The 13,662-nt window shown below is 42.3% G+C and overlaps 1 protein-coding gene across 2 annotated transcripts; it reads right to left on the reverse strand.

Moving 5' to 3' along the window:
• Nucleotides 1-452: 452 nt before the first annotated feature.
• On the reverse strand, nt 453-12,637 carry ZNF280B (zinc finger protein 280B). 2 transcript variants are annotated; one of them, XM_088828349.1, is made up of 3 exons: nt 12,534-12,637; nt 11,724-11,783; nt 453-5,090 (listed from the first exon to the last, which is right to left on the reverse strand). In XM_088828349.1, the coding sequence occupies exon 3, from the start codon at nt 5,017-5,019 to the stop codon at nt 3,388-3,390; it is 1,632 nt and encodes a 543-aa protein (XP_088684475.1). In that variant the 5' UTR covers nt 5,020-5,090; nt 11,724-11,783; nt 12,534-12,637; the 3' UTR covers nt 453-3,387. The 2 variants fall into 2 exon arrangements, with proteins under 2 accessions (XP_088684475.1, XP_055261371.2); XM_055405396.2 differs by having other exon boundaries at nt 12,492-12,626.
• Nucleotides 12,638-13,662: the final 1,025 nt, after the last annotated feature.

Genomic DNA, 13,662 nt, shown 5'->3' on the forward strand with positions numbered 1-13,662 from the left:
ACCCATTCCAGTCCATTTTAATTCACTGATTCCTAGAATGTCGACGTTCACTCTTGCCATAAGGGAAAGAGGATGTTAATTCCAATACTAGAAATGAGAAATGGAATGAGATTCTGAGAGGATAATATTCAACCGTGAGTGGAATGAGTTTTGTTTCAGGAAAGGTTCAGTCAAGCGAAAACCTGGGGAAAGAAAGGGAAGAAGGAAGGAAAGAGAGGAACAGAGACAGGGGAAGAAAGGCATGTCCCAACAGATGCTGCAAACTATCCAATACAACAATTCTCTTTAAATTCTAAAACCAGAAACAGAAGCTTATTAAGCCACATACTCACTGCTTTTGATGATACTAAGAACAAGAAAACCCATTTACACATCACTGTTAAGAAGTCCTGGCCAACACAATAAGATGATTTAAAAAACTAAAAATACGCCATGTTATTGGTAAAAAGACAGACAGCAGAAATATTTTTTAAAAAAACATTTTATTTCTATAAATACTAATTTTACTTACAATTTTTTGGCAACATTAATAAAATAATAAATTTTATCTGAAAGAACAAGCAAAATAGACAAGGAAATTCACAAAGGGCAATAACAAAATAGTAATCTTGACAGATATTCAATATATTTGTAAACAAAACAAAGTGACATTGCCTTAAAAAAATATAGAGGTATCAATATAAAAACAGAGAAAGCTCCTGAAAGAACTCAACTCACTATTAACTATCTTTTATTTGCAGGCACAGAAACTGACTCAAGTTAACTCAATTCTAAGACACAAAGCCCTGATGTTATTATCTCTTCTCAGATTTTTTGTAAAAATCTAGGAAATTTAGGCTGGAGAGGGGAGAAGAAGGTAGAGACTTAAAGTGCCTTTAAGGAGGAGGAGGAAAGGGACGGGGTTGGAGATTTCATTGTGTGATTTTAACAGCATTGGTGAAGCTCAGACAAGGGAGGTAGCAAGCCATGCAGGCCTAGGGGAAGAGCATTTCCAGAAGAACAGCAGTTGCAAAGTCTTTGGATCAGGAAAAAATGGAATTTGCTTGAGGAAAAGCAAGGCCAGTGTGTCAAAAACAGTGCACCAGTGGGGAAAACAGTAGAGCAGAATGACAGAGAATGGAGAGAGGAGGTAGTCGGGGACCATGCCACTGGAGCCTTTTTAGTCGGCAATAAATAACCTGTACTCCTTAGGAGCATACTTCAGAGCAAACAACAGTGACAGTGTTGATAATACTAAGCAACAATAAAATCACATAACTAAAACATTTCATATTTTTACTATAGAAGTAGAATAAAGGAGATAAGTATGCAAAAGTCTGCACATTTATTTATACTTAGAAGTTTTCACCTGAGACCAGAACACACACACTCTTTCTACACCTAAAGAAAGTGGTTTAAGCTGACACTTAGCAAAGTGCTTTGGCCCAAGCAAACTAACTGGAAAGGCCTACTAAAATATTCAAAGTGCAAATCAATCAAGCACTGAGTAAATAAATACACTAGAATTTACACTCAGGAAATTATCTAAAATATAGACAACATACTCACTACAACTTAGCTATCTGTAGTACTTCCTCTTCATTTCTAAGAGGGATGCTAACCCCTTGGTGATTATCACTTTCCAGCATTTTGTGAAAGCTTAGAGAATTTAAATAAATTGAGGAGGGGGAAAAAAAGAGTGGGGAGAGATAAAGACGAGGAGAAAGGAAGAGGAAAAGGAGAGATTTCTCCTGGCACAGGTCTACAGCCAGGATCCCAGGTTCCTTGAATGGTGCAGAGATTGCTACGTATCTGCGCCAGAAGTGCAGAAGGGATGGCATTAAAACATGCCTTAAGACTCAACTCCAGGAGGCCACAGAGGCAGCCAAGTGTGCTGACGTTCAGGAACCAATGCTTAGAGGGCACCCCGCAGTCCTGTGAAAGAGCCCTTGGAGACCGCGAGAACAAAGGTTTCCACAGGTATAATCACAGATAGTTGGGTAGATTAGAGGAAGGATGATAACTCTATGACCTAATAATTACTGAAATAAACGAGACAATTCCTGTACATCAGAGTGTGTCAAGTAAGACCGAAACTCAGTATGAGTTTGATAAAATGGGAAATTACACATACAAAGAATTAAGTGTTAACTGTAATACATTCGTGTCCAAGGCAAGATAAGATACAAAACTGAAAACTTCACATGTTTAACTAGGGTAAGACACATGTAACTGGAAAAGGTAAGGAAAAGTTTCATAAAGGGTTTAATCACCCTGGACCATTTTTATCCACTACATTTACTATTCTCAGACAACTCCATTACAGCTTAAGGGTAAGAGAACTAAATTTAGCCCAATTCATAAACTGAACAGATTCCCTGTGTTGGATCCTTTTCAGTTAAAACTATGGGTCCAGTACAAATCAAACTGGACGTCAAGGCTTTTTCCTTGGGAATCTTAACTTGCTTTACTACTGTGACTGAGACAGATATGGCTACTTCACTCTGACTAAAGGCCAGCCAAATGGGAAAGGGGATGGAATGAATCAAATTCCCCTTCTGATCACTCAACAGGAGGTCCACGGGCACCAGGCCTCATTCTATTAACTATCTCTGCTTCTCCAACTGCAGTGATACACAGGGCCTGCTTGACGCTTGCAGAGGCCCCTCCCCAAACACAGGCATTTTAATGGCTGGCTTCCTTAGATGTCCCTGGGCTGGGTAAAGACACTCTGAGACGGTGTTCCTTCTGCCTTGGCTCCAAGCCTGGAGTGAACGTGTGCCTCTTCCTCAACTGGGACAAGAAGCCACTGCTCTCCGCTGACTAAATCCCCTGTGTCTGGTCCAACCTCACATCACAGCTTCTCCATCAACTTCTCCACACCAGGCTTTCAGAGCCAGGTTATCTTAGATCAGCACAACAGAGGCACTTCGGAGAGTTCAGCAGCACACGGGACCATACCATAACAAAGCCATTCCAATCTGGCTATACAGTTAATACTGAGATCTTCAAGGCATGAAAACAGTTGAAAATTACGTTGCTAAAACACTCTACAGATTACATGTATAGTAGAGCTTTTGAACTTACAAGTAACATGAAATACCAAAATAAATAGGTTGTTACTTTTCCTCTCTCCCCCTCATTCCCTCTCTCTCTCTCACACGCACGCACGCATACTTTTTACATGTTAAGACAATTACATGAAAAACAGGCAATATATTTTTAAATAACATCTCAACATTCAGATCAAACAAAATTGTACTTCATGAATTAAAAAAAACACATAAATTACCCATTGGTTTCACTATATTTGATACTATTGAATAATGTTATAATTTGGATTTTTTGTTTTTAATGGGGTTTTTAACTTTGACTGAAATACTTGCTTCAGACTTACTGAAAGTAGAATTAACGGGTTTTTTTTGAAATCCTGCTTTTAGATTTGGGGGGTGATGGTTCAGAGTCAGATGTGTTCACAGTAATGGATGCTACTTCCACCAATCCTGGCTGAAGAGGTTCCAGTGATACCTGAATAACAACTTTTGTTTCAGGAGGTAATCCTTCCAGCTGCTTAGGCTTCTTAAACATTTGATGACACTGGGTCTTGTGCTCCATTTTCTCTTTGAAAGTTAAAAACTGTAGCCGACATTTGGAACACTGGTGAAAACTCTTTTCCCAGTGCCCTCTATAATGACACATGTATGGTGTTGCAGTTTTAAAAATTTTGAGACAAAACGGGCAAAGCAAATTCTTAGTGTTTCCATGGTATGCTCTGAAATGTGCATCCACATCTGCAAAGACTGATGATCTGTAATTGCAAACCTGGCACACATAGGGCATTTCACCAGGCTTATGATTGTCTTTCATGTGCTGTAAGAGAACCTGATCTGTCTCAAAGGACAATTCACAGATTTTACAGACTGCGGAGGGCTCCTGGGAAGTGTGGACACTTTCAATGTGACACTGCAGCTGGAAGGGAGTAGGAAACTGGCGGTGGCAGTGCTGGCAGGTGGTGTGGTTTTTCCAGCTGTCACCCCTCTGCCTCTCAAGTTCCAAATGGTGCTTCATGTGATTCATAAACTTGACATTTTTTAGAACTTTCAAGCAGCTGAGGCATTTAAAGGCTGTGTGAGTCTTCGGTTCTGGCTGCCCATCTCCTATATGCTGTCCATAGTAGAAGTCACGAAGTAACACAATCAGACTTCCTTCTGTGGGATCAACAATCTTATTTTGACTTGCTAAACTTGGAAAGTCAGTTTTTGCCAGTCCATTTTCCCCAAAAGGACTTACAGGCTTGCAATGAACACTGTCCTTTGGAAAAGCCGTTGGACAAGGTTCTCCATTCTGAACATGGCTTAATGAGGTATGAACACTGTCTGGTGTGCTTTGCTGAGTAGTCACTGTATGAAAAATACCTGAAGGGGACAAAGCTAAAGAAGGTTCCTCTATAATTCCATCACTGAGTTTAGGCCTTTTTGGATTTGTGCTATTTGTTTCAGAAGTGGAAAGCCGCTTTGATACACGAGGACTTTTATTCATATCTCCTGCAGAAACTGCTGTTTCTACTGGACGTTGCAATGAACTTGTGAAGGTAATCAAAGGAGAACATAACTCTGAAAAGCTATTAGGCACGATTTGTGGCGAAATATTTTTATAATCAGGTTTAGACAAAGGCTCAATAATAATAGGACTATTTGTTGATCTTGATTCAGAGTTAGAAACTGGCAAGACAGTCTTTGCTTCTGATGTCGGAGTCACGTGACTAACAGGCTGTAATTTGTGAGCATTATCTTTCCTGAAGTGACCATACCTTTTTCTCCTTGAACATGAACCTGGCGTAACTCTGTTTAATATGTTTGAAACGACTGGTTTTGAATTTGAGCTCATCCCAACAAAGATCAGATCAGCATCTTCATTTACATGTTCCACTCCAACAAAGATCAGTTCAGCATCTTCATCATCTACTTGTTTGGTTTCTCCTACGCTTTTCTGTGGTTCTGGCTCTTGTTCTTCTTCACATAACATACACGGTGGTTCCATATTTTAAATACTTTTTTATTCTTGAAGGGTGTGGCCACAAGTCCCAGTGCTTCCTTTATATAAATTGCCACCTAAGTATAAACATACTACATATTAGTTAAGTACAGAAAAATGCGCTATTTAATTATCTCCAAAACTCTAGGGTAGTTATAAACACCCTTATCTTACAGATAAAGACACTGAGCATCAGAGAGACTAAACGGCAGCTGAAAAACCTATGACTACAAGCCTCCATGACTCGAGAATCATAGCATTGTCCCATGTTGACTTTAATCTCTTCTATTTAAAAAAAAAGAAAGAAAGAAAAAAAAAACCCAACACCACTGATCATTAGGTGAAATCACATGTAAAGGACTCTGAAAAGCTATTTGTACAAAAGTATTTGTACAAAAGCACTATTGTACAGTGTTTAGAAACATGGACTTCAGTGTCAAAAAAGATTAACCTGGAATTCTAAGTTAGCCACACACCAGCTGCATCTTTGTGGGCAAATTTATAACTTTTAAATGTGTTTCTGTATCTTAAATACAAAAATGCTTATTTCTTAGACTTAAGATTAACAGCTCTTTTTAAAAAGCATCAGCTATTCAATGGTATCTTGTTTTGCAGTAAAATTGGAAGAAAACATATCTTAAATGCACATTACAAGTGATTCACACACACTAATTTCATAAATGTTAATACAGAAAATAGGTAGCAAATTCAAAGTATAAAGCATCTATACATAGTTAACAAACAGCACAATTCAATGTCAAGCACTTAACACAGGCCTAGGAAATTGAGAATGAACTCTCTTGATAATCTCACCCCAGTTCCACACTGATATATCCTAAATTTCTCCCTCTAATCCTGACTAAACTTAAATCCAACAATGCTTCATCCCTTACTCCACATGTCTCTTCCCCACATAGCAGGCAAAGTGATACCAGTATTTCTCTAATACCAATATCAGCCAGAGACATCACACACACACACACACAACCGATATCCCTTATGAATACAGAGGCAAGAGCCCTCAACAAAATACTGGCAAACAAAATCTAACAACATATAAAAACGATTATATACCATGACCACATGGGATTTATGGAGGTATGCAAAGTTGGTTCATTATATGAAAGTCAATTAACATTATGCCATTTTAATAGAATAAAGGACAAAAAACACATCTGCCTGCAGAAAAAGCATTTCCCTGAATCTAGCACGTCTTCATAATAGGGGTTAAAAAAACACTTAATAACTAAGAACAGAAGAGAACTTTCTCAATCAAAGGGTACCTGTAAAAGACCCACAGCTAACATCATACTTAGTAATGAAAAACTGAAAGCTTTCCCTCTAAGATTAGGAACAACACAAGGATGTCTATTCCACACTTTGGCTCAATATTACACTGGCAGTTCTATAACCAGGGCAATCAGGTAAGAAAAAGGAGTTGTTGTTGTTGTTATTTTAAAAAAAACAAAAACAGCATTCAGAATGGAAAGGAAAAAGTAAAAGTATATTGGAGATAACACACTTTTGTAAATAGAAAATCCTGAAGAAACCACAAGTATTACAACTAGTAAAAAGTTTGCAGAATACAAGATAAATATTTAGAAAATCAATCACATCTCTATACAGTAGCAACAAATGTTCTGAAAATGAAGTTAAGTAAACACTTCAGTCTACACTAGCATTAAAAAGAATACTTAGGAAGTCAGAAAGAGAAAGACAAATATCATATGGTGTCACTTACATGAGGAATCTAAAACATGACACAAACGGACTTATCTATGAATCAGACTCACAGACGTGGAGAGCAGACTGTGTGATCACCAAGAGGGGAGGGTGGGGGAGAAACAGACTGGGAGCAGATGCAGACTAAACTATTAATGTAACAACAGATAAAATCCTACCGTATAGCACAAGGAGCTATACTCATATCTTGTGATAAACAGTAATGGAAAAGGATATGAAAAAATTGTGTATCCGTGTGTGTGTCTATACATATGAAGAAAAGGAAAGGTAAAGGGAAGGGAAGGAAAGGACAACTATTAGCAAGCACGTACAGAAACTGGATCCTTGTGTGTTATGGATAGATTTTTAAAATGGTGCAGCTGCTACAGAAAACAGTATAAAGGCTCCTCGAAAAATTAAAAATAGAATGACCACATGATTCAGCTATTTCACTTCTGGATATAAATTCAAAAGAAGTTAACGTGGGGTCTTGCGATATTTGCACAGCCATGCTCACAGCAGCACTCCTCACAACAACTGAGAGGTGGAAGCGCCTGAATGTCTATCAGATGTGATACACACATACAATGAAACATTGCTGCTAAGTCGCTTCAGTCGTGTCCGACTCTGTGCGACCCCATAGATGGAAGCCCACCAGGCTCCCCAGTCCCTGGGATTCTCCAGGCAAGAACACTGGAGTGGGTTGCCATTTCCTTCTCCAAATGAAACATTATATAGCCACATAAAGGAAATTCTGCCACATGCTACAACACGCATGATGCTTTAAGACATCAAGTTAAATGAAATAAGCCAGTCATAAAAAAGACAAATACTGCATGTTTCCACTTATATGAAATATCTAATATAGTCAAGCAACAGAAAAGAAACAAAGAACAATGGATTCCAGGGTCTAGGGAAACAGGGAAGAAAAGAGCACTTGTTGTTTAATGGGACAGGTGATGGGTATAGAGTTTCAATTATGCAAGATGAAAAGGTGTAGAGATCTGCTTCATAACAATGTGATAGGGAATTCCCTGGTAGTTCAGAGGTTAGGACTCCATGCTTTCCTATCAGCGGCCTGGGTATGATCCTCAACCAGGGAACTATCATGCAAGCTGCACAGCACAGCTAAAACAATGACAACAACAACAACACAACACTGTGACTGTGTGTGTGTTAAGTCACTAGTCGTGTCCAACTCTTTGCGTCCCTCTTTGTCCATGGGATTCTCCAGGCAAGAACACCGGAGTGGGTTGCCATTTCCTTCTCCAAAAGGGCTGATGAAAGTGTATAAAATACTTAGCAGGTAAAAATGGTTAAAATGGTAAAATTTAACTTACATGCTTTTTACAATAAAAAAAAATTTTTAAACCAGAAAAAGAATTTGAATAGACATTTCACCAAAGATGATACACAAATGACCAACAATCACAAAAAATACTGCTTAACATGATTAGGAAAATATAAGTCAGTCTCAGTGAGATACTACTTCACACTCATTAGGTTGGCTATAATCAAAAAGAGGAAAAATAAGTGCTGCAGAGGATGTGGACAAAAGGAATCTTCATATATTGTTGATGTAATTGCTGTAAAATGGTACAACCATTTTGGAAAAGTGGTTTGTCAGTACCTCAAAAATTAAATATAGAGTAGCTATGCTGCTGCTGCTAAGTCACTTCAGTCGTGTCCAACTCTGTGTGACCCCATAGACGGAAGCCCACCAGGCTCCCCCGTCCCTGGGATTCTCCAGGCAAGAACACCGGAGTGGGTTGCCATTTCCTTCTCCAATGTGTGAAAGTGAAAATTGAAAGTGAAGTCCCTCAGTCGTGTCCGACCCTTAGCGACCCCACGGACTGCAGCCTACCAGGCTCCTCCATCCATGGGAGTTTCCAGGCAAGAGTACTGGAGTGGCTTGCCATTGGCTTCTTCATAGAGTAGCCATATGATCCAGCAATTTCACTGTTTTGTATATATCCATAAAAACTGAAAATGTTAAGTCCATGCAAAAACAATGTTCACAGCAACATTACTCACAATAGCCACAAAGAGTACACCACCCAAATATTATCCATTAATTGATGAATGGATAAATAAACTGTGGTATATGCTCACAATGGACTACATGTAAGCCATATACCATATTCATATACCATATTCAGCCATAAAAAAACATGCACTGCTATACATCCATGAAATGGATGAATCTTGAAAATACACAAACTAGGGGACTTCCCTGGAGATCCAATGTTTAAGACTCTGCACAGGTTCCATCCCTGGGCTGGGAAATAAGACCCCACATGCCGCATAGCTAGATAAATATTTAAAAAGAAAATATGGTATCTGAATAAAGCCAGACACAAAGGTCACACACTGTATGTGGGAGAACCGTAGGTAGAAGAGAAGCAGGAAACAGAAGCATTTTGTAATCCAAATGAAAAATTTTTTTCGGGAAGGAGGAAATGAACTACTCTGATAAAGGCTACCAATAAATTAAATAATAAAAACTAAAAATTGACCACTGAGTTAAACATTTGGAATTCACTGGTGACCTTGATAAGAGTGGATCTAAAGGAAAATGAGAGAACTGGAGATAACAAATTCTACAAACAACTCTGTAGAAGTCTATAATAAGCAAATATGAAATAAAATAAGCAGAAGCAGGATGTGTCACCAAAAGACAGATTTTTAATGAGAGGTGACATTATAGTCAGTCTGTTTGCTGATGGGAACCATCCAGAGAAACAGAAAACTTAATCCAGGACAAAGAAGAGACTTGCTAGAATATCACTGAATAAACAAGAATTGAGTAGGTTCAGCACACAAGAAGCATATACAAGCCAAATAATTCACTCAAAGTAACAGAACTGAGATCATATGAAGAAAGGGTGGCATGGTGGATTAATGGGTATGGTAGCCAGCCTTCAAGATGACCCCAAGTGAATCACATCTCCTGATATTCCCACCCCTGTGTAGTTCTCTCTCAAACTATCACAGGGTTGACCTGTGAGACTAAGCAAATACAGAAGTGAAGATGTGTAACTTCTGAAAAGACTCTGCACTTTATCTTGGGTGCAAGTTCTTTCCTGAATCACTCATTCTGGGAAAAGACAGCAGCCTCCACACGAGCAGCCCCTTGGAGAGGCCCACAGAGGGAAGAACTGAGGCCTCATGAGTACAGCCAAGTGAGAGAGCTTAGATTCAACAAGCCAAGTCTTCAGAGGTAGCCAAACCAGATAAAAGCTTGACTACAACCTCAGGAAATAGATGGAGAAACAGTGGATACAGTGTCAGACTTTATTTTTTGGGGCTCCAAAATCACTGCAGATGCTGATTGCAGCCATGAAATTAAAAGACACTTACTCCTTGGAAGGAAAGCTATGACTAACCTAGACAGTATGTTAAAAAGCAGAGACATAACTTTGCCAACAAAGGTCCGTCTAGTCAAGGCTATGGTTTTTCCCGTGGTCATGTATGGATGTGAGAGTTGGACTGTGAAGAAAGCTGAGCACCAAAGAATCGATGCTTTTGAACCGTGGTGCTGGAGAAGACTCTTGAGAGTCCCTTGGACTGCAAGGAGATCCAACCAGTCCATTCTAAAGGAGATCAACCCTGGGTGTTCACTGGAAGGACTGATGCTAACGCTGAAGCTCCAATACTTTGGCCACCTCATGCGATGAGTTGATTCACTGGAAAAGACTCTGATGCTGGGAGGGATTGGGGGCGGGAGAAGACGGGGACAACAGAGAATGAGATGGCTGGATGGCATCACCGACTCAATGGACATGAGTTTGAGTGAACTCCGGGAGTTGGTGATGGACAGGGAGGCCTGGTGTGCTGTGATTCATGGGCTCGCAAAGAGTCGGACGCGACTGAGCAACTGAACTGAACTGAACAACCTCAGGAGAGACCCTGAGGCTAAACTATCCAACTGTATTCTAGACCAACAGATAACAAATGTAAGTTCTTTCAAACTATTCAATTTTGAGATAATATGTACAACACAAACATTTCAAGTTATAATATCATTCACATCATACTTACACACAGAACAGTTCTCCTATAAATATGGCAAAAATTAAAAAACACAAAACAAACTAAAACACCTAAAAACAGGAGTTGCCTGGCAGTCCAGTGGTTAGGACTCAGCCCTCTCACTGCCAAGATCCTGTGTTCGATCCCTGGTTGGGGAACTAATATCCTATGAAGCCACATGGTGTGACCAAAACAAAACATGGCAACACTGAAATGCTGTGAAGTTCAAAGCTGTACCAGCAATGGATAACTATACAACAGAGCTGCAGGCACAAGTTGCTGGGCATAAAGCTGCCTATGATCTTGTTTACTGGCATGAAATGAACTCAGATGGTCCCCCGGCCCCATCCTGTGGAGTTCAATTACTTAATGAAATAAAGCCCTTAAGGGTACAGAAATGAGCAAGTAATCCCATGTAAACATGTTAAATCACATCACATTTTCTCTGAATGAACCACTTTATTCATTTATTCATTTGGCCATGCTGCTCGGCTTGTGGGATCCCAGTTCCCTGACCAGAGACTGAACCCAGACCACTGCAGTGAAAGCCCAGAATCCTAACCACCAGGCCACCAGGAACTCCCACCACTTCATTACTTTGATTTTGTAGCTAAAACCTTAGGATATGTGCAATGCCCCATTTTAGCCTCACCAAGCGGTTGGAGTCAGCTCTACACAGCTTAAAACCCATGGTGCTCTTACTTTTCTTCTTTCAAGACGGCAAGAGAAAGCAAGCCACCAGCCTCCCTGCCTGTTTTTAAGGCTGCAACTCAGAGGGCTTCAGAGTGACCTGAAACCATGGCTGCCCTGGACTCACCACCCGCAATCAGGGTCAGCTAACCCCCAATCAGGAGAACTCTCAACAGCAACGTGTCAGCCCATGAATGAAAGGAGAAAAGGGGAAGGCAAGAAAGACACAACTTCGTTCCTTATGGTAAAGATGTCTGTCACCTTACCTCAGGGGCACACTGAAAACCTGAGCGCTTGAGACTTCCCAGGCAGGAGAAGGTCACATCCTGGGGGCGGGCAGAGGGAAAGGTCAGGGTGAGTCACGTGTTCCGGGAACGTTCTATCCCCGCGGCCCTACCTGGTCCTGCCCCACGGATGCTGACCGGGCGTCTCACGCTCAACCAGAGCGAGTGACTGAACGCCTCTTCCCTGAGCTTCCTCCTCCCACCTCCCTTCTCTCAGTAACAAACAAAACAAATACCTCATCTGCCAACTTCTCGAACCAAGGGCCTGAATGCGGGGCCCCCAGGGACAGGCGCAGCCCTGGAGCCCGAGGAGAGGCAGAGGAAACAGGAAAACGAGCGAGGCGCCGCGGCAGTGGGGGCCACGAGATCGGCTTTTCTCGCTGCGCCCGCCTGACTGTGCCTGGGTCCACGGGTGTCCAGAGCCGGGTCGGGCCCGGGTCACAAACCCGCCGTGAAGATCTGTGCGTGTGAGACCCGGGCGGGGGCGGGGGTCTGACGGGCCTTCCCCCGAGCTGGCTCGTCCCACCCCCGGGGCAGGAAGGCTGCCGGAGAGCAGCGCCCGCCCAGACTAGACAGGGGAGCGGGCGAAAGGGGCCTGGGGCCTGTGGGCCCGGCCGCACGCTCCCTCCTGAGGGCCCGCGGGCCCTCAAAGGCCGCCCGCCGAGCAAGGCCCCGCGCGCGTGGGGACCCGAGGAACCGCCGCCTCGGCGCTCAGGCGCCGCTTCGGCCGCACCGCGCCCCAGTCCTTACCGGCCCCCGCTGGCGGCTGTGCCAGAACTGCCGGCGGCTCACCTGGCCCCCAGGCGGTCCCCAGGCTACGCCTGAGGCGACGACGCCTCCTCAGGCCCGGGGCGCCGCCGCAGCCGCCCCTGCAGGCGCGCCCGCTGCCACGGATGATTGGCTGCCAGGTGTCGGCGCCTGCAATCTGATTGGCCGCGAGGCCGAGTTGGGCGCATGCGCGCGCGGTGTCGCCGCTGGAGGCCACGGCTGGGGGCGTGGCCAGGCTGAACCTGCATCTCAAGGGGCTTGGACTGTCAAGATCGCGCAGCTCACCGGAGCGGATAAAACGACACGGATTGCGCACTCGCCAGGGCCCAGGGCTGAGAGCGGCATCCGAGTCTACCCGGCGAGTCCAGCGATGGCGTCCAGCACTCACCGCCCTCAGGGGTGACCTGCCCCTTGCTTAAGGAACTTGACCAGACACCTGGGTGTTGAAGCCCCTCCTCTTGGAATTCCATGTGGATCAATGCAGGCAGTCTGCCCCTGTTTCTGCACAGCGTATAGTGAGCTGAGAATGAGCTTTACTTCTTTTTTTAATGTTAGAGCCTTACACTTTTTAATGACTGAGGAAAACCGAAAAGAATATTATTTTCTGACGTGAAAATTGTGTGAAATTCAATTTTCAGAGTCCTTAAAGTTGGAACAGGGACTTGCCAGTTCCTTTGGTTATTGTCTATGGCTCCAAACTTGATTAATCACCAAAGATCATATTCGCAAAGCCTAAAGTATTTCTTATTTGGCCCTTTACAGAGTCTTTTTAAATGCCCTGTTCTGCTGGAAGTCTCCTAGTAGTCATATGGGGGAATAACGTTTTGGTTTTGTTACAATATTTTCTTCTCTGTTATATTCATTTTTTCATTCTTTATTAATTTCATTCCTTCTTATCGCTATAAGTTTGTTCTGTTGCTCATCTTTACAACTTTTTGAGGTAGTTATTTGTAACTCTCATTTCTCTTATATGTAACGCTATAATGCTACCCTTATGGCAGAAAGTGAAGAGGAACTCAAAAGCCTCTTGATGAAAGTGAAAGAGGAGAGTGAAAAGGTTGGCTTGAAGCTCAACATTCAGAAAACAAAGATCATGGCATCTGGTCCCATCACTTCATGGGAAATAGATGGAAAAACAGTGGAAACAGTGTCA

Source organism: Moschus berezovskii, chromosome 19 (assembly GCF_049115385.1).
Source record: "Moschus berezovskii isolate FMDL1 chromosome 19, NW_MosBer_1.0, whole genome shotgun sequence".
NCBI lineage: Eukaryota > Metazoa > Chordata > Mammalia > Artiodactyla > Moschidae > Moschus > Moschus berezovskii.